General features: G+C 49.7%; 1 protein-coding gene across 3 annotated transcripts in view; it reads right to left on the bottom strand.

Annotated features, from left to right (window-relative positions):
- CAPN9 (calpain 9) overlaps positions 1–23,463 on the bottom strand; it is a 46,266-nt gene that overhangs the window by 12,906 nt on the left and 9,897 nt on the right. For 2 of the 3 annotated variants that reach the window (XM_019665829.1, XM_019665831.1), the window contains 9 exons: positions 22,123–22,256; positions 17,400–17,568; positions 16,389–16,472; positions 8,355–8,440; positions 6,901–6,978; positions 4,222–4,382; positions 2,553–2,710; positions 2,194–2,402; positions 222–258 (listed from right to left, as the gene is read on the bottom strand). In XM_019665829.1, coding sequence (XP_019521374.1) covers positions 222–258; positions 2,194–2,402; positions 2,553–2,710; positions 4,222–4,382; positions 6,901–6,978; positions 8,355–8,440; positions 16,389–16,472; positions 17,400–17,568; positions 22,123–22,256 — 1,116 coding nt within the window. The remainder of the gene's footprint in view (positions 1–221; positions 259–2,193; positions 2,403–2,552; positions 2,711–4,221; positions 4,383–6,900; positions 6,979–8,354; positions 8,441–16,388; positions 16,473–17,399; positions 17,569–22,122; positions 22,257–23,463) is intronic. The other variant, XM_019665830.1, reaches the window with a different exon arrangement.

The following is a 23,463-nucleotide window of genomic DNA, read 5'->3' as shown; positions in this document are numbered from 1 at the left end:
TCCAGAGTTTTCTACCAAGCACCCACCTGGTTCCCTGCTGGGTCTTGTTGGGCCCTGAGGGGTTAAAGGCATAGTTTTGTTCTCCAGGAGATCAAGGTGCTTACCTGATTGCAGGTAACCACTCCCTGAACTTCCGAGATTTATGTGACACTATGGTTAGAAGGAGAGGTTCCAGGGCAGTCACCGAGTCCTGCCTGCCACAGTAACATGAGAAGGCTCACCTCAGGAAGGTCAACGCCTACATCTCCATCCAGGTCCCTGTGGGGGCAGGAAACATGCTGACAGTTGTGGATTGACTTCCCCATTAGGCTCTGCGGTGCTAAAGGGCCAAGAGGTACTACTGGACGGTTGTGTCCCATTCAAGCCCTTCTTTTGCAATGACAATTGCGTTTCACGGGGTCTGAAGACCCACGCACTGACCTCCCTGTCCCTCATCACTCAGACCCTGCCCAGCATGAAAATAAGAGTGGGCAGCGTGGCCTCCGCCCACGGAGAACTCGCACAACCTGGACTTCTAGAATTAAAAGGAGATGAACAGCGGTCATCCTGCTTTCTGGATGCATGTCACCAAGGGGCATTGAAGTGTCATATAGGACAGCAGAGCTGAGAAGTTCCCTCACACCCCCCATAAGCTGCCTCTTTCCAAAGGAGATTATGGTCACTGGAGGCATTCATTCAGCTACAGAGGGGTAATCTCGTGGGGGAATTTTAAAGATTATGGAGCAACTTGGGTCGGATCTGCGTGCACCTGAAACTGCCCCTCCCCGGGGACACAAGTCCCTGACTGCGGGTGGGACTGTGTTTATGTGTCTGTGTTTGAGGACAAGAGGGAAAATACTGGAAACACTTTTAAACCTGCTAAAAACGTGAAGAAAATACAAAGAAGCAAATGTGAGGATGGAGCCAGGGTAGTCCCCCACTTCTGCTTATCCCTCGGGCTCACACAACAGAATGCGTTCAGGGTGCTTCTACTGTTATTTAGGGCCCTCTCACGAGAACGACACCAGTGGAAAAGAGCTGTGTGGCTCATCCGTCCCAGAGCCGCAGTGACTCTCATGCTCACTGTCACTGCAGATGAAAGCGTCTTGTTCAGGGCAAGCCTGAGGATGGAGTCACCTACCTTTAAATGCTGAGGACTGACCACACCCACCAAAGGGACGAGGACACTGAGTGTAGGGCTGGCACAGCCTGGCGCTCACTCTCTCATGTTCTTGACACCCATAGGAGTGGCCAATCTGCAGGGGTCTCTTTTGTGTTTTTGTGTGAACAGAACCTGGGAAATCCCCTTAGCTTGTACTAGTATCTGGGAGAAGACTGGCGGACAGCTTTCCAGCAGAGTTTTTTAAAATTAAAGACTTAATTGCTTCCATTTAGCTGAGGATAAAGGACCACACCTTTTCTAATCCACTTGGGCAGGCCGAGCAGACTTGGTAGTTTGGCCCGTTTTGCGTGCACACCACCAGTCAGTTCTGTGCCACCAAACACAAGATGAAACCAGAGTGGGCCACTCAGCACAGCTGTCTCTACCTGTTATCTTAGGGGTCCTCTGGTGGGGATTGGTGTGGCTTAAACAAAGAATTAGTCAGTGTTGCCATTCTCGGTGATCCCTACAATGTTTCCACTGGAAAAAGAACTGGATTCTTGTATCCTGAAACATTTTTTTCCCCTCTGCCACAGAGCAACCAATGGTGGTAATGGGAAATTTTCCCACAGAAATAACTGATACAAAATAAGTTTGCTAAGACACTGCAAAGAAGAGGTGGAGAATATCAGATATGTCCAAAGGGAGGCAGACTTGCCAGCGTTTGTTTCAATGAGCTGAAAGGACATGTCCTTCTTGAAACGTGCCACAGCACCCCCTACATCATGCAGAGGGCGCTAGCGTCCCTAAATGTGGTTCTCACTCCAGAAGTTTCTTGGTGACAGGTCTGGAAGATGAAGGACCCCACCCAAGAGGACCTTGTGAGAACGATTCTGGGAACAATTGCAGTAGGAACTTTTTAATGGTTTGTTTGAGGGAGGGGAGGGGCAGGACTCAAATGGAGATGCATCCACCTTGCAAGTGGGTTAGGAAACCCTGCTGCTTGGTTTCTCAGGAAATCGGGACAGTGGGGTCCCGGCTCCAACACTCTCCCAGTGACTCCTTTGTGAACGAGCCACTGAATAAACAGGGTTCTTAAACCTGCTACTCACCGGGTGATGGCTTTCTTCTCCGAAAAGATCCTCAGGCAGAAATTGGCTTCCTGATGGGGCTCAAAAGTGCTGGGGATCAGGATGTATTCACCCGGGGGAAGCCTGAACCGGTCGGAGACCTCTCGGAGGTTGATGAACGTTTTGCTCCTGGCCTGGGAGGCGTGGTACCTGAAGAAGTCTTTGTCCAGGTGCTCCTCTCTGTCCGGGCACTGCGATGGGAAAGGAAGGGGCTGGGTTCTCAGGGACGGCTGCTGGTTTGGGCTATTTGGACACAGTTTAGGGACTGGCATGGGGCCCAAGAGGAACCGAGAACAAAGGACTTCAGGGCGGGCTCTGAGGAACGGCCGGCCCCCACGCACCTCATAAATGGCATAGCCAATAGTCAGCACATTGGCACCGAACCTCTTGAGTTTCCTCCGATCTTTCTGCATCAGGGCCACGAGGAAAGTGCAGTCTTTCTGCCCCTCATCCGTCTCAGTCAGGGACAACTTTATTTGTGGATTGGTCCAAAAGGTGTCTGCCATTTGAAAGAGGTTGATTATTTCCCCTTCTTTTAAAAACAAAAACAAAAACATGAAGGGAACACACACACACACACACACACACACACACACCCATCCACCCACCGTTCTTTGAAACCTGAGAAAACGTCTTCCCTGTTCCAACTGCCCTCTTACCCCACATTCTAGACTTCCCTGTGAGAATGTAGTGTTGCCCCATTTGTTTCCACTTCCTTTGGAACCATTTCCTACACACTTTTTTTTTAAGTTGGAGAATTCAGGGAGGGGAACAGTATTGGGGAATTGGGGAGGGGGACCAGCCAAGTTGCTGTTCTTGTGGAGGGCTCCAGTCGCCATCTGGCTGCCCGTTGGCAGCTTGTGGCCTCTAAGCTCAAGGTGCTGTGTTACAGTCTTAGTTGTGGGTGGGCGTAGCCAACATCCCAACAGCCTTGTTGTTAAGAGCGCGCACTCTAGCCACTGAGCCATGCAGCTCAGCAAGGTGCCGAGTTCAGTCTTAGTTGCGGGCGGGCATAACCCACCATCGAACAGACAGTGTTGTTGTTGGGAGCAGGTGTTCTCACAGCTGAGCCACCCTGCCACCTGTTGGCAGCTCAGCGGCAGCTCAGCTCGGGTGCAGCATCACTGGCCCATGTGGGAATCGAACTGGCGGCCCTGTTGCTCAGAGCTCCTGCTCTTAAGCTAATTCTTAACCAACTGAGCCACTTGGCTGGCTCTCCCACACAGTTTTTAAAATACATTCTTCTGGGTCTGGTCACCTACAGTTTGTTCCATCTTATTTTTTCCTTTCGGCATCTCAAAGAAGAGAGCAGGGCACTTGCGGCTGTGCTCAGTATCTGGTTAATTAACGGTGGTGCCATTTGAGCAGAATCAACCTCCCTCCCAGCTCCGAGGATGAACCCCGACTAATCTATGAGAGTCCCTCTCGCCATGGAGAATTGGAACAAAGCCATTCAGCCCACAGCTTTCCCCAGCCATAGTGGCTGGTTCAAGGAATTCCCAATTAGAGGGAAGCTGAGGACTTTTGTCTGAGACAGGTAGGTGCTTCCACTGTGCATGTGAATGAGGAAACCTGGGGTGCTGTGGGCAGCCCTCCTGTGACTACAAAGAAAGCTGGGCTGAGGATGTCAGCTACTGAGGATAGAGGGCAGAACAGAGGATTACAAACAAACAGGCGATGGACCAGTGCTGAAAGCCCACCCTCCTTCTCTGAATCTTTCAGTTACGGACCACAACAAACCCTTTCTATTGCTGAACTAGTGTGGGCTGTGTTTTCTGTCACTTGTAATGGAAAATAACCTAAGTGGTAAAGCAAGGGAGTTTCCCGGAGCAATTTTCACCCAGCTTCCTGGTAAGCCCCTTCAGTCCTCTTTCCCCATCACCCCTGAAATCCTAGTGTCTAACCCCACGGTTCGGGATATCCCTAGGGTCCTGGGCCTGACCCATTCACATCCCGGGGCGGGACTGGACACTTGGGAATGATACAGAGAGCGGCAGGCAGACTACCAACCCAGGAAGTTGCGGCAGCCCCCAGCCGTGGAGCCCCGCACCCAGCTTCCTTGGTGGACCGTCACCTCCCATCTGTGGACAACATCCTCCTCCAGGGCATCAGGGGTGAGGTTGCAGACCTCTACTTTGTCAAAATGGGCCTTGAAGTCGCTAAACGCCATCCTGCAACAAAGTGGAGGGACACAGTGTGTAGATGGTGGTGATGACGTGTCCCGTTCCTTTTTTGATTCGTTCATTCATTCATTCATTCATTCATTCACTCATCTAACAAATGGTGATCGAGTGCCTGCCCCTGTCCTCAAGGAGTGGGGAGACTTCAGGTGTGGGAAGAAAGAAAAGACAAAAAAGGTCAAGAAAAGTTACGAAAAGGATTAAGAAGGTAAGAAATCAAAGGTAAAAATATAGTTTGAGTATATGTAAGTACTACAAAGAAAATAAGGCCGGGTGAAGGAAGAGGGTGTCGGGTGGGGTGCTGTTTCCAGCAGGGAGCTGAGGGAAGGCCTCAGTGTTCGTGTGGAGACCCGAAGGACACTCTTCTTTGCTGGGCCTCCCACTGTGGATTTTCTCACTTCCTCTGCCTCATTTCTCCCCCTTCCCTAGCTGGACCCCAGCTACAGACAGCCTCTCAAACTGCTTTCTACCGCCTGCTCCCACTTGGCAGTTTGTGTGAGGATACTAATCCCGGATCTCAGTTTTTTTTTCTACATGTTTTGTTCTTTTCACAGAACTCATTATTAACCCAGAGCTTTTGTACTCAAAATTCAAGGTACGTGTGTCTTTAATTTCCAATTCCACAGCTTGTCAATCACTCAAGCACCCTGTATGTTTTCCACAAATTTCTTCTACTTTCAGCTTCATGTTTCCTGAGGTAGAGCTGGCTAGCAGGTCACCCAAGCCCACCCACCAGGGACTGCACACTACCTTTCCAACTAAGGTGGGCTGTAAGCAGTAGATGTGTTACTTCTGAGCTAAGGCTTTTAGTGTTGCATTATAGCCAATTCCGTTACCACCCCCCTGCACTAGCCTCTGACCCATTAGTCGAGAGAGTGTCTTGGAAAACTGAGGCCGGATGGAATGATATCTGTAAAGCTCTCTTGGGGAGTGTCTCAGGTGACTGGGACCTATTGGAATGATAATAGTTATCTCCCCTGGGAGGACACAGTAACAGTGTCTTGGGGCTATGTGGAGGAAGTGTGAAGGCACAGGATGTGTTGGAACACAAAGGGAATGCTAATGGAAAAGGTCTTAAGGCACACACAAGTCACGGGTTACAAATTGATTGACAGCAGTAAAACAGTTTCACTTCTTTTCAAATTTCTCAATAAAAGCTATGCGCTGACCCGATTCTGGGCTCACTCAGTCTTCTCTGGCTGAGTCCCTTGGTCTCGCTCTTAATCTTACTTTTGTCTCTTGCTCTTATTCAATCTGCGTCGCCCCTTAAGAGAAACCTGTATGCCCTTGCCACGCTGGACGTGACATTTTAGGAAGTGGGGATGTCTTCTTGAATCTTTCCTTTTCTTCCCTCTTCTGTGGGCATTCTGCAGATGACCGTGTGGACCCCAGGGGATGTTGGAGCCACATAATGAAGGAGCTTGGGTTCCTGAATCATTGCGTAGACAGAACCACTCACAGAATAGAGATGTCCTCGTGGACTGTTACCATGAGTGAGAAGTAAACGTTATCGTGTTTGAGTCCTTTATACATGTTAAGTCTATTAGTCATAGCAGCTGGTGTTACCCTAAGCCATTGGTTCTTGAATTAGGAGCCACCATAACAGAATTCTAAAATATGTGCTATCAGTGTAACAGTTGGGCAGCACGTTGCAAGGAAATACTGGAGTTGGAAAATAAATATCCATGCTATGAATGGCAAAATATTTGCTAAAACTATTGTCTGCAAAAATATGGAAGGCAGAACAAATAAATACCTGTTGAGGCTGCACTCTAGGGGAAAAGAATGAGGAAAGCTGGGGTAGTTTCTGGGTTTTGCTTGTTGTATTTAATATGGTATTAGGAGAGAGGAGCTCAGGCCAGAGTTGACTGGTTCAAACACACAAAAGGGAGCAGAGTCAGACATCTAAAAGCTGTGGTCTTTCAGGGTTGGAAGAGCCAACTGTGTCTGCAGCCCACAGGAAGAAATACGACTGACAAACGCTCCTAAAGATGAAGGCGCATTAAAGCTTTCAGTTAAATACAGAGGTCCAGCCCTGTGGAAAGCCCAGAAGGCACGTTCCCTCCCACTTAGGTCTATATCTTTAGATGTTCGCAAGGAAACGGCTTCAAGGGTCCCTGCCATTCAGACGGGCCCGTGAGCAGCAGGCTGCCTGTCCTCAAATTCACCATGTGACCTGGACGACAGAGAGCTAGAGGAAGGGTGCTGGGCGGAGACCAGAGGCTCTGCCCCGTGTTCTCTGGACCATCTAACTCCCCTGAGACTCAAAACAAACCTGGAGATGGAGCAAGTCCCCAAAACATAACAGATTAATTTCTCTGCCAACCTGGGTGTATAGAAGGGATTTCAGGCAGAAGTATTTGATTTACAAGGAAAGGAAGGAAGGAAGGAAAGAAGGAAGGAAGGAAGGAAGGAAGGAAGAAGAAAGGTGATGTTCATTGCACCCAGGGCTGCAGGGCACACTCATAACTGTGCTTAATACAGAAGAGAAAACAGACAAACACGGTACCAGAACTCCCCATCATCCAGAGCTGTGTGACACAGGCGCTGTTGCTCAGCTGGGCCAACAGAACGCCACTCGGAAGAACTAGGAGGAAACAAAGTCAGGGTTAGGTTGAGGGTCATGAGCAACAGCTGAAACCACAGTGGCCCTGGGTGGAGGAAATCTGTCCCAGGAAGTGGGGTGTGCAGTGCCAGGCTCTACAAGTCTACTCATGATGGGAGGTGTCTCATGAACTCTGGTGTCAATATTTCTGTTCTTTTCATCTCTGCCAGGAGAGGGAGGTGCAGCCCTTCCCTCCTTTGATGTTGGTCTGGTCTGGTCTGAATCGGTCTCTGCCAATGTGGAGAAGGTGGAAGCTACTGAGAGTTCAGGGGGCAGGGACGAGAGCAGCGGCGGGGACCATGGCAGTCCTGGAGGTGTGTGCTGTGCCCTCAGGCTGGAGCCTGGTTAATAAAGCCACTGACACACTGGCGGTTGGTGACCTGGGGCCTTTGTCAGAGCTGAGGACAATCACCTGCTCAGTGTTAGTCTAGTTCTAGACTTCCTGCAGGACTCCCCAGAGCCCCATGAGCTGCGGGTGGGTGGAAGGGGGGACAGCAGAAGACTCGGCAGAAGGAGGAGGGAGTGGGGGAGAGACAGCTCAGGGTGGGCCCTGCCTGAGCACACCAAAACACACCTGATCCCAGTCATCTGAGCCACTTCCCAAGGGAGAGGAAGGAACACATACCAGAAAGGCAGACCTTCCTTGATAATTGGGGGCCAAATAAATAACCCTGGTTAGCTGCTCTGTAGTGTGTCCATTTCCTCTTTCTCTCTACTGGGCCACTGGGCCTCTGGCCAATGATCAGTGACCATTAGAGAGGACCCTCTAATGACCTGCTTGGCAATATTTCAGAGATTCTCGCACCAAAATTATTCGTTGCCACCCCACCACCACGCAAAGTGCACGCGCATACACACACACACACACAAACAAACACAGACACACACAAAGAAACACACAGACACACAGACACACAACACACACAAAGGCACACCATGCACACACACACCACATATACACACACATACATACACACACACACAGAGACACAGACAAACACACACATACATGTACACACACACACACACACACACACTGCTCACTAGAGCTACTCATGACTGGAGACGAAGCCTTTCACAATGCCATGCGGATGTGCTAATATATTCACTGACATAAATATAATTATATGAAAGTTGAAGAGCAGCTTTAAGACTCTCTTTTGAGAATCAAGTTTGACTGCAAGGTGGGCCCGAGGGCTGAAGAGAGGCGCCTAGAGCAGGACAGGACCCTGCATAAGAGCCAGTGGACAATAGAGACCAACCGTCCCTCCTTCCCACATCTGCACGAACCAGCCTGGCCCCTTGCGCCCCAGAACAGTAAGAAGCGGGGTGAGCCAGAGAGATGGGTGGGGACTGACCTATCACTCCAGGACCCATTCCACTCAACCTGGCCCCAAGGGTTCCGAACTCTGATGAGCTTGATTTTCTGGCTCCGGAAGCTTACCTAGAAGAGAAAAGCATTGGGGAAATGTGAAATGATAAATGCATCCATGAGCTCCAACCATGAGCTGGCTTTACCGAAAAAACCTCTTGACTACAACACACTAAAGACATGTCGACACTTATCAGCTTTCCCCGCCCTTGGAACTTCCTAATTCCCGTTGAACATAATGGCCAACATTGCCAGTGATGGGCTATTGACCGCCCCAGAATGGTTACGCTGAATCTGGGAAATAAAGTAGAATTGTGATAAGCGAGAAATTAGTCCACATGAATCATCACATGACTGAGTTCTCTCTCTAGGCCGGATTATCCCAGAGGCGGGTCAAGTATTACCCATCTGTGTGCACCCAGCACAGCGAATGGTCGAGTTCTCAGCGTGCCCGTGGAGCTGCTGAGTCATGTGCCCATACCGACATTTCCGTGCATCCTATGATGTTCACACAACGACTCGCCTAACGACACACTTCTCAGATGCTTCCGTGTCGTTAAGGGGTGCGTGGCTGTACTGCGTTTTATTCATCTTTAGCATCTTACTCACCGATGAATGATATGAATGTAAGCACATGCTGGGAATTTAAACAACAGTAAGCAAAAAACACTTCTAAGTATTCTAAATCCAATACTCTCCTCCAGTGCATTTTAGAAAAATGTTGGAGGAAATAGAGCAGGAGTAAAAGACTTCTATCCATCAGCGAACCAGGAATCTTAGCTCTCAGAATTCTTTATCCCCACTCACTCGGCTCACTCGGCACAGATTGTATTTTGATGTGTAAAAACAATTTAAGTTAGTATAACCTCTCCAGAATTCAAGATGCGGCTTGCACCTCACCGTTGAAGAGGTTCATTGACTGAACCATGCAGGGAAGGTAAAGCCCTGGCTGGAAGAGAGAAGGCAAAAGCAACTGAACAGGCTGTCATATGAGATGGAAGGCTTCTGTTGTTACTTGGAATAATATTTAGATCTAAAATTAAAAACCACATGCCTACTCAGGTGAGTGATTGGCAGGGCATGTGAGGAAGGGGGAAAGGAGCCTACGCAAGTAGCTACAATTCTAAAGAATCCACGTGCCTCTCCCCTCTTGACTGCTCTGCTCACGGCCCCTGGTGAGCGAGGGGAGCAGGCGCTTGCTTTCACACTCTTCACTCCCACAGAGAGTGTTCCCCAAAGCACAGGCAGCAACAGGAGGACACCAGGGGTGCCTGTGTCCTCTACAAACCAGGTTTGAGGCCCATCTAAGAGACACAGACAAGAGAACCAAGACAGGTTTTTGGAGTTCATTGGAGTTGAACCTAGGAGGGTGTAGCCCTGGGCTTCTTGGCTTCTTCTTTCATCATCTTCTTCCCTTCCCTGCCCCATGCACCCCTTGAGGAGCCCCTATCCAAGCCAGGCCGTCACTGGAAGTCAGAATGGTGCTGCGTGGGTCTAGGTGGGCCCCAGAGATCAGTTCCGCCCTGGACCACAGCTGCTGACAAGAGGTCTTGTGATGGCTGATTATATGTGTCCACTTGACTGAGCCACGGGGGTCCAGATATTTGGTTACACATTACTCTGGGCATGTCTGCAGAGGGTGTTTCTGGATGAGATTAGCATTTGAATCAGTGGACTGAGTAATGCAGATGGCCCTCCCCACTGTCAGTGGGCTCCATCTAATCAATTGAAGGTCTAAACAGAACGAAAAGGCTGAGGAAGGAACAATTCACTCTCTCCCTGACTGTGAGCTGGGATTTTGGGCTCCTTCTGTTCTAGGCCTAGGACTTGTATCATTGGTTCTCCCGGCTCTCTGGCTTTTACACTTGGACTAGAGCTATACCACCAGCTGTCCTGGGCCTCCAGCTTACAGATGCAATCACAGGACTTCTCAGCCTCCATCATCACATGAGCCAATTCCTTATAATGAACCTCAGTCTCTCTCTGTCCCGCTCTCTCGCTCTCTCTCACTCTCTCTCTCTCTCTCCTCCTTCCCTCCCTCCCTTCCTCCCTCCCTCTATCACTTCCTCTGTCTCTCTCTCTCTCTCTCTCTCTCTCTCTCTCTCTCTCTCTCTCTCTCTCTCATGGCTTCTGTTCTCTGGATAACCCTGACTATTACAGGACTGGATTTAGGGGAACCCGGTTCTCATACCTGCTAAACAAGTTTGGTACCGTGCTGGAGCCTCATTTCTCTCTTTCCTGTTTGGCTGTTTTGAATTCCAGCCTGCCTCTTTAGATGAGACATTCTTTGAAATGTCTGAAAGTGTGGTATGAACTGTGGTGCGCTGAACAAGCATAAGGAACTAGTGTTGCTGAGTCTGTCCTTGTGCCCTGTCAGCTGGGGGTTATGTCACCCACCTGGCCAACCTCTGTCACAGTCTAGGCATGACCCTTAACAAGACCAATCCTTGTACCCCATCAGCAGGGAGTCATGTCACCCACCTGGTCAATCGCTGTCACAGTGTAGGCATGACCCTTAATAAGACCAAACGGAGTCCGGGCTTCGGATTCTGCAGCATTTCTGATCTGAAACACGGAAAGAGCAGCGTTGGGCCCACTGTGTGAGTCAGGCCTCTGCTGCCCAGCCAGACTGAGCTCTGTGGCTGGCCGGGTACTTTCTGCTCCTCCAGGTGAGGGCCACGTGTCTGGGGCATAGCAAATGGGTACACAGGACACCCTTCAGAGGGTTGCAGTGACATTCAGCAATTCCCAGTCTCTTCTGGTGAGGAGGCCCTTGTTCCCAGCTCAGACTCCAGTGATGACTTCACTTTTTTGCCCCCAAAAAGGACAACTTGACGGTCCTCTCATGTAGCATGAGAGGAAAGCACAATCGCACACACGGAAGACGTGTGTAACAGTGTCACATACAACTCTATGTCCAAACTGGAAAACTCAGAGGAAGTGGATTATTTACAAGCAAACAATGAAGTCCTAAGGTTAATCTAAGAGGAGATTGAAAATTTGAATCGGTTTCAAAAATAGACTAGGTAGAATTCTGTGTGTGTGCTTGTATACATAAAGGAAAAATTTTAAGTGCTGTTAGGTTTCTATCTACTGATACATTTTTTCATGATATATGAAGCGAAATAAACAAGTTTCAGAAAAGTACATGGTAAAGTTCCATTTAGTGAAATGAGACCAACCCGCCCCGTGCTTGTGCACCTATGCGGATGCCTGCTGTAGGAGCGCGGAGAGAGTGTAAAGGGCACGCAGTAGGCGTCACAGGGGCGCTGAGGGAGGGCTCGACACGTGCCTTTCCGTATCTCGGGATCTTTCCTCCTGATACAGCAAGTATGTCTTACCTTTGCAATTTTCAAAACATTAAATAGAAACTCTTGCTTTAGTTACAATAAACACTGACCCCTCCCCCATAAGTCACGCCTCTCCTGTGTGTGGCCAGGGCACTGGCTCAGGCCCCTGGCCCAGCACAGAGCCTGGACGTGAGCGACTTACATCGATGGAGCAGCCCACCAGAGAGCCCCTCTTCAAGGCCTTCTCTAGGATCTCATAGAAGTTCTCTGGGGCCTCCTTAGTCATGAAGGTCTCTGCCACGCCCCCGGTGAAGTCCTCCATAGCCTCGATGGTGCTGCCCCCCTTCAGGGCCTCATAGCTTCCATTCAGCCTGCAAGGGTGGCAAGAGAGCGGGAGACCGCTGCAGGGAAAGGGGAAGACCACCAGGTGGCGCCCTCAGACAGTTTTCTAACTTTTCCAACCAAGTGAGCATTGCCTCCCAGGGCTGCCCTGGCTGGCTGGCTGGCAGCTGGCGTGGAAGGAGGACTGCCCGGAAGTGCGATCAGACCGTGAGAGAGGCAGTGGACCCTGTGGTGGGGACCCTGGTCCCCGACTGGCTGCAGGTTCAAGGTCCAGTCCGCAGGGATCTTGAGCCAACTCTGTGCTTTAGTTTCCTAATTTGCAAAACGTGCCCGTTGTGCTCTGCCTCCTAGGGCTGCTGTGAGGGTTCAGGTGGAACGGGGCCTGGCCATGAAGGTGTTAGTTGTACAGAGACTGAGAGTTGAGGGCCTTCCTCTTCCTTTATGGCCTCATATTAGTGTGAGTTTGCTGGCATGTATATTGGGTTGTCAGAAAAGTCATGACGCATTTTTGCAACGAAAAACAAAAAAATATGTCATGACTTTTCCGACAACCCAATACATATATATATATATATATATATATATATATATATATATATATATACACACACACAAACTCTGCTTCAATTGTAAAGTAAATATTTCCATTTAGAAGTTTTAGATTTACAGAAAAATTCTTGACTGGCATACAGAGTTCCCACAGACCCTCACCCAGCGTCCCTCTCCTGAACACCTTGCGTTAGTAGGAACGTCTGTCACAGTGACTGAACCAATACACCCTCATTAGGTAAAGTCCATACGTCACTCAGATTTCCTTAGTTTTCACCTAATATGCTTTTCTGTCCCAGGATCCCATGTTGGATATCACATGACATTCAGTCCTCAGCTCTCCTCAGCCTCCCTTTGGCTGTGACAGCCTCTCAGGCTCGCCTTGTTGGTGATGACCAGGACAGTTCTGAGGAGGGCTGTCAGGGGTTTTGTAGGACGCCCCTCAACTGGGACCTGTCTGCTGATTTTTATCATGATTAGACTGGGGTCCTGGGTTTTGGGGAGGAAGACCGCAGAGGTAAAGTGCCCTTCTCATCACATCATATCAAGGCACATACTGATGTCATGGCTATCGCTGTGATGTTGACCTTGGTCACCTGGATGAGGTCGTGTCTGTCAGGTTTCTCCACTGTCAAGTTCCCCTCCCACTCCCCTTCATACTTCCTCTTTGGAAGGGTTCGTTATGTGCAGCCCTCACTTAAGGAGTAGGGGGCTACGTTACCCTTCCCTGAAGCCAGACAGTCTACACAAATTACATGGAATTCTGCATGGGAGATTTGTCTCTTCTCCCCTGTTCATTTATGCATCACTTATTTATATCAGCATGGACTCGTGGATTTATCTGATACTTTGGTTTATAAACCAGCACTACCTTACTTATTTTGTTGCTCAATTTGTTCCAACTTTGGCTATTTTCAGGTCTGTTGGCTCTTGTGTCCCTTTGAAATGCCCCCCTCAGTGCATGTGTGTTTAAAGCATGTTTCACTTTCTGCTACTACTAGATACTCTGGGCCCCTCTTATGAGTTCCTGCCCTAGAATCAGCCTTGTCTCCAAGGCTATGGTTCCTTTATTGGAGGATGATTTTAGAGACCAAGACCCTCCGGAGAGGTGGGAGTGCTTGTGGCTACGGGTTGTCATGGCTTCTGGGCCCTGCCAGCTGACAAAGCATATACGTGTGTATACTAACCCATGTATGTATACACATATCTGTATGTAACTGTTTCTGTTAAACTAAACAGGAGTTCACACTGATGTCTCCAGCTCTAACTCATGACCACAGGCATCATTCTAGCCTCCTCTCCTTGCTTCTCTGTTACCTTTCACTCCAATAGTGAGACACCTGGTTCCCACCAGCTGCCAACCATTTACTTCATTGTTCAATTCAGCGTATCTGTACGGTGGTATTAGAATTATTGTCCTGTGCCTGTGCAGGGAACAACTTCACCAGCGAGGGTACAATGCTTATGGACAATTTCTCCTGCTTTTACTCTTACAGACTGTGTTCACCTCCCGAGTTACCTAGGTCAGCACCTTACTCTCCTCCCTCTTCAATGAGTTGGTCCCATAGGTTTGTGATACAGTTAGATTATTTTTTCACAGTCTGCCTTTCATGCTGGGTCCCCCATCCTCCAAGATGACTTCTTAAGTTTGCATATGTTAAGATTCATTCTTTGTGCTGTAACGTTCTGTGGGTTTGGTAAATGCATGGTGTCATGTGTTCACCATTACAGGGTCATACGAGCCCTTCCATGCCCCTAAAAATACTCCCTGTGCTCCACCTTCTCACTCAGCCCCCTCACCTCATCCCCTGCAACCACTGATTTTTACTGTCTCCGTGGTTTTGCCTTTTCCAGAATGTCTCACAGTTGGAATCACACACTGTGTAGCTTTCCAGTTGGCTCCTTTTTAGCAATGCATTTAGCAGTATGCATCAAGATTTGTCCATGTCTTTTTGTGGCTTGGTAGTTCATTTCTCTTTATTACTGAATAATAAGCCATGGTCCAGATGTAGCACAGTTCGTGTATCCATTCATCTTGAAGGACATCTTGATTGCTTCCAGTTTGGGGCAATAATGAATAAAGCTGCTATAAACATCTGCGTGCAGGTTATTGTGTAGACATGAGTTTTTAACCAAACTCATTCACCAAGGAGAGCAATTGCTAGATCACTCAGTAAGACTATACTTAGTTTTGAAAGAAACTGTCAAGTTGTCTTCCGTAATGGCTGCACCATTTTGCATTCCCACCAGCAATGAATGAGGGTCCCTGTTACTCCACGTCCTTGTGAACAATTGGCAATGCAGGTGTGTAGTAACGATTCATTATTGCTTTAATTTGCAATGTCCTAGTGACAAATGATGTGGAGCATTTTTTCGTGCGCTCGTTTTTCATCTGTGCTTCAATTATGGGGAGGTGTCCTCCCAACTATTTTTGGTCTCTCTTAATGACTAATACATAAACAAAGGTTTTCTTTTTAGAAAACCTATTCTTTCCTCTTTCCTCTGAGGGAACGGCTTCATCCTTCACATCCCACTGAATCCTGCTGGCTGGATTTCCTGGCCCAAACCTTTCCCACAGCTGTGGATGAGCGTTTCCTTGTGCTGGGCTCACTGAGAATGACGCCACCTCCCGCCCAGCACAGGGATGGCCCTAGAAAGGGTCCTGCCGAGGACCCCTGTTGTCGGGGGGACTCCCCACAGGGCAGAGTGAGGCTGGTTTTCCCTGCTGTGCCTGGAAGGAGTGGCCGTTTGCCCACCTCCAGCGTGTCCAGTGGCACTGAGGTTGTCCACAGAGCTGGGTGGGCAAGGGGGCACCCTTGGGTCCTCTTTGATGGCTTGAGTCTCATCCTGCTGATTTCGGGGTTAGTTGAACCCCAACTGGCCTTCATTTTATTTTGCTCCTTGGACGCCCCACCTGGAGGTTCCTGGTCCCTGTCTCGGGGGAAAGGATTCCCACGGCTTGAAGATCTAGGCTGAGCCTGAGAGGGACTCTTGGGTCATCTCTGCTGTCACCAGAGCACAGGACTCCAGCCACTGTGGCCTTTCACTGACAAGCCAATGGAAAGGAAATCGAGATGCCAAGGGTCCTGAGGTCAAAATGCCTGCCTTGGTTCTAGTCGCATGAGCTTCCGAGACTCGCCAAACCCATGGGGACAGAAAGTAGAAGGGGGTGCCAGGCGCTGGGAGGGGAATGGGGTCAGAGTTCAGTTTCACAAGATGAAGAGCTCTAGAGGTGATGGTGGGGATGGTAGCACAACAATGTGAATGCACCTAATGCCACTCAACTGTCCACTTANCATCATCACATGAGCCAATTCCTTATAATGAACCTCAGTCTGACTCAGTCCCGCAGTCGCGCTATCTCTCACTCCCTCTCTCTCTCTCCTACTTCCCTCCCGTGCTTCCTCCCTCACTCTATCACTCTCTCTCTCTCTCTCTCTCTCTCTCTCTCTCTCTCTCTCTCTCTCTCTCTCTACCTCCCATGGCTTCTGTTCTCTGGATAACCCTGACTATTACAGGACTGGATTTAGGGGAACCCGGTTCTCATACCTGCTAAACAAGTTTGGTACCGTGCTGGAGCCTCATTTCTCTCTTTCCTGTTTGGCTGTTTTGAATTCCAGCCTGCCTCTTTAGATGAGACATTCTTTGAAATGTCTGAAAGTGTGGTATGAACTGTGGTGCGCTGAACAAGCATAAGGAACTAGTGTTGCTGAGTCTGTCCTTGTGCCCTGTCAGCTGGGGGTTATGTCACCCACCTGGCCAACCTCTGTCACAGTCTAGGCATGACCCTTAACAAGACCAATCCTTGTACCCCATCAGCAGGGAGTCATGTCACCCACCTGGTCAATCGCTGTCACAGTGTAGGCATGACCCTTAATAAGACCAAACGGAGTCCGGGCTTCGGATTCTGCAGCATTTCTGATCTGAAACACGGAAAGAGCAGCGTTGGGCCCACTGTGTGAGTCAGGCCTCTGCTGCCCAGCCAGACTGAGCTCTGTGGCTGGCCGGGTACTTTCTGCTCCTCCAGGTGAGGGCCACGTGTCTGGGGCATAGCAAATGGGTACACAGGACACCCTTCAGAGGGTTGCAGTGACATTCAGCAATTCCCAGTCTCTTCTGGTGAGGAGGCCCTTGTTCCCAGCTCAGACTCCAGTGATGACTTCACTTTTTTGCCCCCAAAAAGGACAACTTGACGGTCCTCTCATGTAGCATGAGAGGAAAGCACAATCGCACACACGGAAGACGTGTGTAACAGTGTCACATACAACTCTATGTCCAAACTGGAAAACTCAGAGGAAGTGGATTATTTACAAGCAAACAATGAAGTCCTAAGGTTAATCTAAGAGGAGATTGAAAATTTGAATCGGTTTCAAAAATAGACTAGGTAGAATTCTGTGTGTGTGCTTGTATACATAAAGGAAAAATTTTAAGTGCTGTTAGGTTTCTATCTACTGATACATTTTTTCATGATATATGAAGCGAAATAAACAAGTTTCAGAAAAGTACATGGTAAAGTTCCATTTAGTGAAATGAGACCAACCCGCCCCGTGCTTGTGCACCTATGCGGATGCCTGCTGTAGGAGCGCGGAGAGAGTGTAAAGGGCACGCAGTAGGCGTCACAGGGGCGCTGAGGGAGGGCTCGACACGTGCCTTTCCGTATCTCGGGATCTTTCCTCCTGATACAGCAAGTATGTCTTACCTTTGCAATTTTCAAAACATTAAATAGAAACTCTTGCTTTAGTTACAATAAACACTGACCCCTCCCCCATAAGTCACGCCTCTCCTGTGTGTGGCCAGGGCACTGGCTCAGGCCCCTGGCCCAGCACAGAGCCTGGACGTGAGCGACTTACATCGATGGAGCAGCCCACCAGAGAGCCCCTCTTCAAGGCCTTCTCTAGGATCTCATAGAAGTTCTCTGGGGCCTCCTTAGTCATGAAGGTCTCTGCCACGCCCCCGGTGAAGTCCTCCATAGCCTCGATGGTGCTGCCCCCCTTCAGGGCCTCATAGCTTCCATTCAGCCTGCAAGGGTGGCAAGAGAGCGGGAGACCGCTGCAGGGAAAGGGGAAGACCACCAGGTGGCGCCCTCAGACAGTTTTCTAACTTTTCCAACCAAGTGAGCATTGCCTCCCAGGGCTGCCCTGGCTGGCTGGCTGGCAGCTGGCGTGGAAGGAGGACTGCCCGGAAGTGCGATCAGACCGTGAGAGAGGCAGTGGACCCTGTGGTGGGGACCCTGGTCCCCGACTGGCTGCAGGTTCAAGGTCCAGTCCGCAGGGATCTTGAGCCAACTCTGTGCTTTAGTTTCCTAATTTGCAAAACGTGCCCGTTGTGCTCTGCCTCCTAGGGCTGCTGTGAGGGTTCAGGTGGAACGGGGCCTGGCCATGAAGGTGTTAGTTGTACAGAGACTGAGAGTTGAGGGCCTTCCTCTTCCTTTATGGCCTCATATTAGTGTGAGTTTGCTGGCATGTATATTGGGTTGTCAGAAAAGTCATGACGCATTTTTGCAACGAAAAACAAAAAAATATGTCATGACTTTTCCGACAACCCAATACATATATATATATATATATATATATATATATATATATATATATATACACACACACAAACTCTGCTTCAATTGTAAAGTAAATATTTCCATTTAGAAGTTTTAGATTTACAGAAAAATTCTTGACTGGCATACAGAGTTCCCACAGACCCTCACCCAGCGTCCCTCTCCTGAACACCTTGCGTTAGTAGGAACGTCTGTCACAGTGACTGAACCAATACACCCTCATTAGGTAAAGTCCATACGTCACTCAGATTTCCTTAGTTTTCACCTAATATGCTTTTCTGTCCCAGGATCCCATGTTGGATATCACATGACATTCAGTCCTCAGCTCTCCTCAGCCTCCCTTTGGCTGTGACAGCCTCTCAGGCTCGCCTTGTTGGTGATGACCAGGACAGTTCTGAGGAGGGCTGTCAGGGGTTTTGTAGGACGCCCCTCAACTGGGACCTGTCTGCTGATTTTTATCATGATTAGACTGGGGTCCTGGGTTTTGGGGAGGAAGACCGCAGAGGTAAAGTGCCCTTCTCATCACATCATATCAAGGCACATACTGATGTCATGGCTATCGCTGTGATGTTGACCTTGGTCACCTGGATGAGGTCGTGTCTGTCAGGTTTCTCCACTGTCAAGTTCCCCTCCCACTCCCCTTCATACTTCCTCTTTGGAAGGGTTCGTTATGTGCAGCCCTCACTTAAGGAGTAGGGGGCTACGTTACCCTTCCCTGAAGCCAGACAGTCTACACAAATTACATGGAATTCTGCATGGGAGATTTGTCTCTTCTCCCCTGTTCATTTATGCATCACTTATTTATATCAGCATGGACTCGTGGATTTATCTGATACTTTGGTTTATAAACCAGCACTACCTTACTTATTTTGTTGCTCAATTTGTTCCAACTTTGGCTATTTTCAGGTCTGTTGGCTCTTGTGTCCCTTTGAAATGCCCCCCTCAGTGCATGTGTGTTTAAAGCATGTTTCACTTTCTGCTACTACTAGATACTCTGGGCCCCTCTTATGAGTTCCTGCCCTAGAATCAGCCTTGTCTCCAAGGCTATGGTTCCTTTATTGGAGGATGATTTTAGAGACCAAGACCCTCCGGAGAGGTGGGAGTGCTTGTGGCTACGGGTTGTCATGGCTTCTGGGCCCTGCCAGCTGACAAAGCATATACGTGTGTATACTAACCCATGTATGTATACACATATCTGTATGTAACTGTTTCTGTTAAACTAAACAGGAGTTCACACTGATGTCTCCAGCTCTAACTCATGACCACAGGCATCATTCTAGCCTCCTCTCCTTGCTTCTCTGTTACCTTTCACTCCAATAGTGAGACACCTGGTTCCCACCAGCTGCCAACCATTTACTTCATTGTTCAATTCAGCGTATCTGTACGGTGGTATTAGAATTATTGTCCTGTGCCTGTGCAGGGAACAACTTCACCAGCGAGGGTACAATGCTTATGGACAATTTCTCCTGCTTTTACTCTTACAGACTGTGTTCACCTCCCGAGTTACCTAGGTCAGCACCTTACTCTCCTCCCTCTTCAATGAGTTGGTCCCATAGGTTTGTGATACAGTTAGATTATTTTTTCACAGTCTGCCTTTCATGCTGGGTCCCCCATCCTCCAAGATGACTTCTTAAGTTTGCATATGTTAAGATTCATTCTTTGTGCTGTAACGTTCTGTGGGTTTGGTAAATGCATGGTGTCATGTGTTCACCATTACAGGGTCATACGAGCCCTTCCATGCCCCTAAAAATACTCCCTGTGCTCCACCTTCTCACTCAGCCCCCTCACCTCATCCCCTGCAACCACTGATTTTTACTGTCTCCGTGGTTTTGCCTTTTCCAGAATGTCTCACAGTTGGAATCACACACTGTGTAGCTTTCCAGTTGGCTCCTTTTTAGCAATGCATTTAGCAGTATGCATCAAGATTTGTCCATGTCTTTTTGTGGCTTGGTAGTTCATTTCTCTTTATTACTGAATAATAAGCCATGGTCCAGATGTAGCACAGTTCGTGTATCCATTCATCTTGAAGGACATCTTGATTGCTTCCAGTTTGGGGCAATAATGAATAAAGCTGCTATAAACATCTGCGTGCAGGTTATTGTGTAGACATGAGTTTTTAACCAAACTCATTCACCAAGGAGAGCAATTGCTAGATCACTCAGTAAGACTATACTTAGTTTTGAAAGAAACTGTCAAGTTGTCTTCCGTAATGGCTGCACCATTTTGCATTCCCACCAGCAATGAATGAGGGTCCCTGTTACTCCACGTCCTTGTGAACAATTGGCAATGCAGGTGTGTAGTAACGATTCATTATTGCTTTAATTTGCAATGTCCTAGTGACAAATGATGTGGAGCATTTTTTCGTGCGCTCGTTTTTCATCTGTGCTTCAATTATGGGGAGGTGTCCTCCCAACTATTTTTGGTCTCTCTTAATGACTAATACATAAACAAAGGTTTTCTTTTTAGAAAACCTATTCTTTCCTCTTTCCTCTGAGGGAACGGCTTCATCCTTCACATCCCACTGAATCCTGCTGGCTGGATTTCCTGGCCCAAACCTTTCCCACAGCTGTGGATGAGCGTTTCCTTGTGCTGGGCTCACTGAGAATGACGCCACCTCCCGCCCAGCACAGGGATGGCCCTAGAAAGGGTCCTGCCGAGGACCCCTGTTGTCGGGGGGACTCCCCACAGGGCAGAGTGAGGCTGGTTTTCCCTGCTGTGCCTGGAAGGAGTGGCCGTTTGCCCACCTCCAGCGTGTCCAGTGGCACTGAGGTTGTCCACAGAGCTGGGTGGGCAAGGGGGCACCCTTGGGTCCTCTTTGATGGCTTGAGTCTCATCCTGCTGATTTCGGGGTTAGTTGAACCCCAACTGGCCTTCATTTTATTTTGCTCCTTGGACGCCCCACCTGGAGGTTCCTGGTCCCTGTCTCGGGGGAAAGGATTCCCACGGCTTGAAGATCTAGGCTGAGCCTGAGAGGGACTCTTGGGTCATCTCTGCTGTCACCAGAGCACAGGACTCCAGCCACTGTGGCCTTTCACTGACAAGCCAATGGAAAGGAAATCGAGATGCCAAGGGTCCTGAGGTCAAAATGCCTGCCTTGGTTCTAGTCGCATGAGCTTCCGAGACTCGCCAAACCCATGGGGACAGAAAGTAGAAGGGGGTGCCAGGCGCTGGGAGGGGAATGGGGTCAGAGTTCAGTTTCACAAGATGAAGAGCTCTAGAGGTGATGGTGGGGATGGTAGCACAACAATGTGAATGCACCTAATGCCACTCAACTGTCCACTTACAAATGGTTAAGATGATCAATTTTACCACCATTTTTTTTAAAAATGGGGAATTGCAGGAGGGGAACAGTGAGCCATCCGGGCAGCAGCTCAGCTCAAGGTGCTGAGTTCAGTCTTAGTTGCGAGAGGGCAGTCTTGTCGTTAGGAGCACCTGCTCTCACCAGCTGAGCCATCCTGCCACCTGTTGGCGGCTCAGCGACAGCTCAGCTCGAGCGCAGCATCACTGGCCCATGTGGGAATTGAACCGGTGGCCCTGTTGCTCAGAGCTCATGCCCTTAAGCTAACTCTTAATCAACTGAGCCACTCAGCCAGCCCCACAATTTTTTTTAAAGTAAAAAACAAGGAGTATTCTGAAGGGAAAAAATTTGATGTTGCTATCCAGGTGTCACAGCCCCGATGTTTGAGCCGTCACAGGGTTTGGAGGGAAGTCTGGAGAACCAGGTGTTCTCAATACACCCTGCATTTCCCTCCGCTTACCCTCCCAGCTCTTCCAAAAGCCAGTTTCCTGATGCAGGGAGAGCAAGGGGCCATGGTCACTACTAGGACACGACAGGAAACTGTTCCGGCCACTCTTCCCCAGGCCAGCAGGAAGCTGTTCCAGCTGCTCATTCTCAGGCCGACAGGCCCCGCCATGCCTACCTGTGAACCCAGAGCCTGGCCTTGGCCCCACAGAAGCTGCATGAAAAGGCCCCGGGCCTGGAGCCCGGGCCCCGGCAGGGGCCTGCGCAGTGAGACACTCACTTGGCGTAGGCTTTCTCCAGCAGGGCACTCCAGAACTCGTTGTGGTCGGCCGAGTGCAGGAAGACCAAGCGGTCCCTGAAGGTGGGCAGCCGGTCATCGATCACCACATCCAGCCACTCACTGTGTTGCCAGAACTGTTGCCCAGGGCGGAGACAGAAACAAGGGGTGATTCACACGAGAGACCCATCAGTCCCTTCCGGTCTGGAGGGACATCACACATGGCTTCTGTGACGGGGTCACCTGGACTCTATGCCGAGCATCTGACCCCACCCCGGATATTAGCTCAAAGACTTAGTGTCCACCCAACAGCCAGCGGAAGCAGGACAGGGCCACACATGGACACTTGCGGGTGCCCCGAATCAGTCCTTCTCCCACAGGACCAGGTGGCCATTGGGACTGGGCTCCTATCCCCCACCTATATTCTGGCTCTGTCTCGGCTGCTCCTTCACCTTGAGTCCCCTCCACGCCCAGAAGGACATCGAGCCTCTAAGACTGGTTTTTCATCCATTCACACAGAGAGACAGTAGTGAGGCAGTGCAGGTGTGAGGGGGAGTGTGTGTGTGCATGTGCACATGTACGCATATGTGCATGTGTGAGCATGTGCGTGTGTGTGCACAAGTGTGCGTGTGTGTTCCTGCTCATTCGGCCGGCCCAAGAGAGCTAAGGTAAGAAGACAGTCAGAGGAGGGGCTGGCACACTTACCGGCAGCCTTGCTGGGGCAACCTGAGGGTCTGTTCAGTGATTCAACCCAGGTCAGCCTGGGCCAGCTGGGCCCTGGCAGAGGTTGTGTGTGTTTTGAGGACTGTAGCCCCCAGCTCTGGGTGACGAGCCCCAAGTGGCGTGTGTGTGTGTGTGTGTGTGTGTGTGTGTGTGGAGGGGGTAGGGGAGAATGCCATGTGGGGACGCTGTCACCTGCCCCAGCTGAGCTCCCCAGAGGGGCTTCACCCTTCCAACACATGTCACCTCAGGCCTTCTTGGGGGCCAGTGTGTAAAGACCAGGCCTGGGTCTCAGGTTTTCCTGAAGCAGGAACAACCTTGGAGGGCGCTCAGGGCTGGCCTTGGGGGTGCTGGGCCGGGGTGGAGGAGAGAGTGGATAAGGGAGGGAAGGGGGAGGCAGGGAAGCAGAAACAAGCAGGACACGCCTCGTCCCGCGTGGCTCTGTCCTGTGTCCTCACGGGGTCCCGACATCGGATGTCTCTGTGCTTCTCTCAGATTTTAAGTTTCAAACTCACTCATGTCTCCAAATCTATACTTCTTCAGTTTACGAGACATAATCCAGTTCCTGAGAGGTACAAATCATCTTAGGCCATTTTTGCTTAAAGCACAAGAATTCCCCAATAT

The sequence above is a fragment of the Hipposideros armiger genome, unplaced genomic scaffold (genome assembly GCF_001890085.2).
Source record: "Hipposideros armiger isolate ML-2016 unplaced genomic scaffold, ASM189008v1 scaffold_454, whole genome shotgun sequence".
In the NCBI taxonomy this organism is placed as follows: Eukaryota; Metazoa; Chordata; class Mammalia; order Chiroptera; family Hipposideridae; genus Hipposideros; species Hipposideros armiger.
This window is presented reverse-complemented; position numbering and strand designations above follow the sequence as displayed.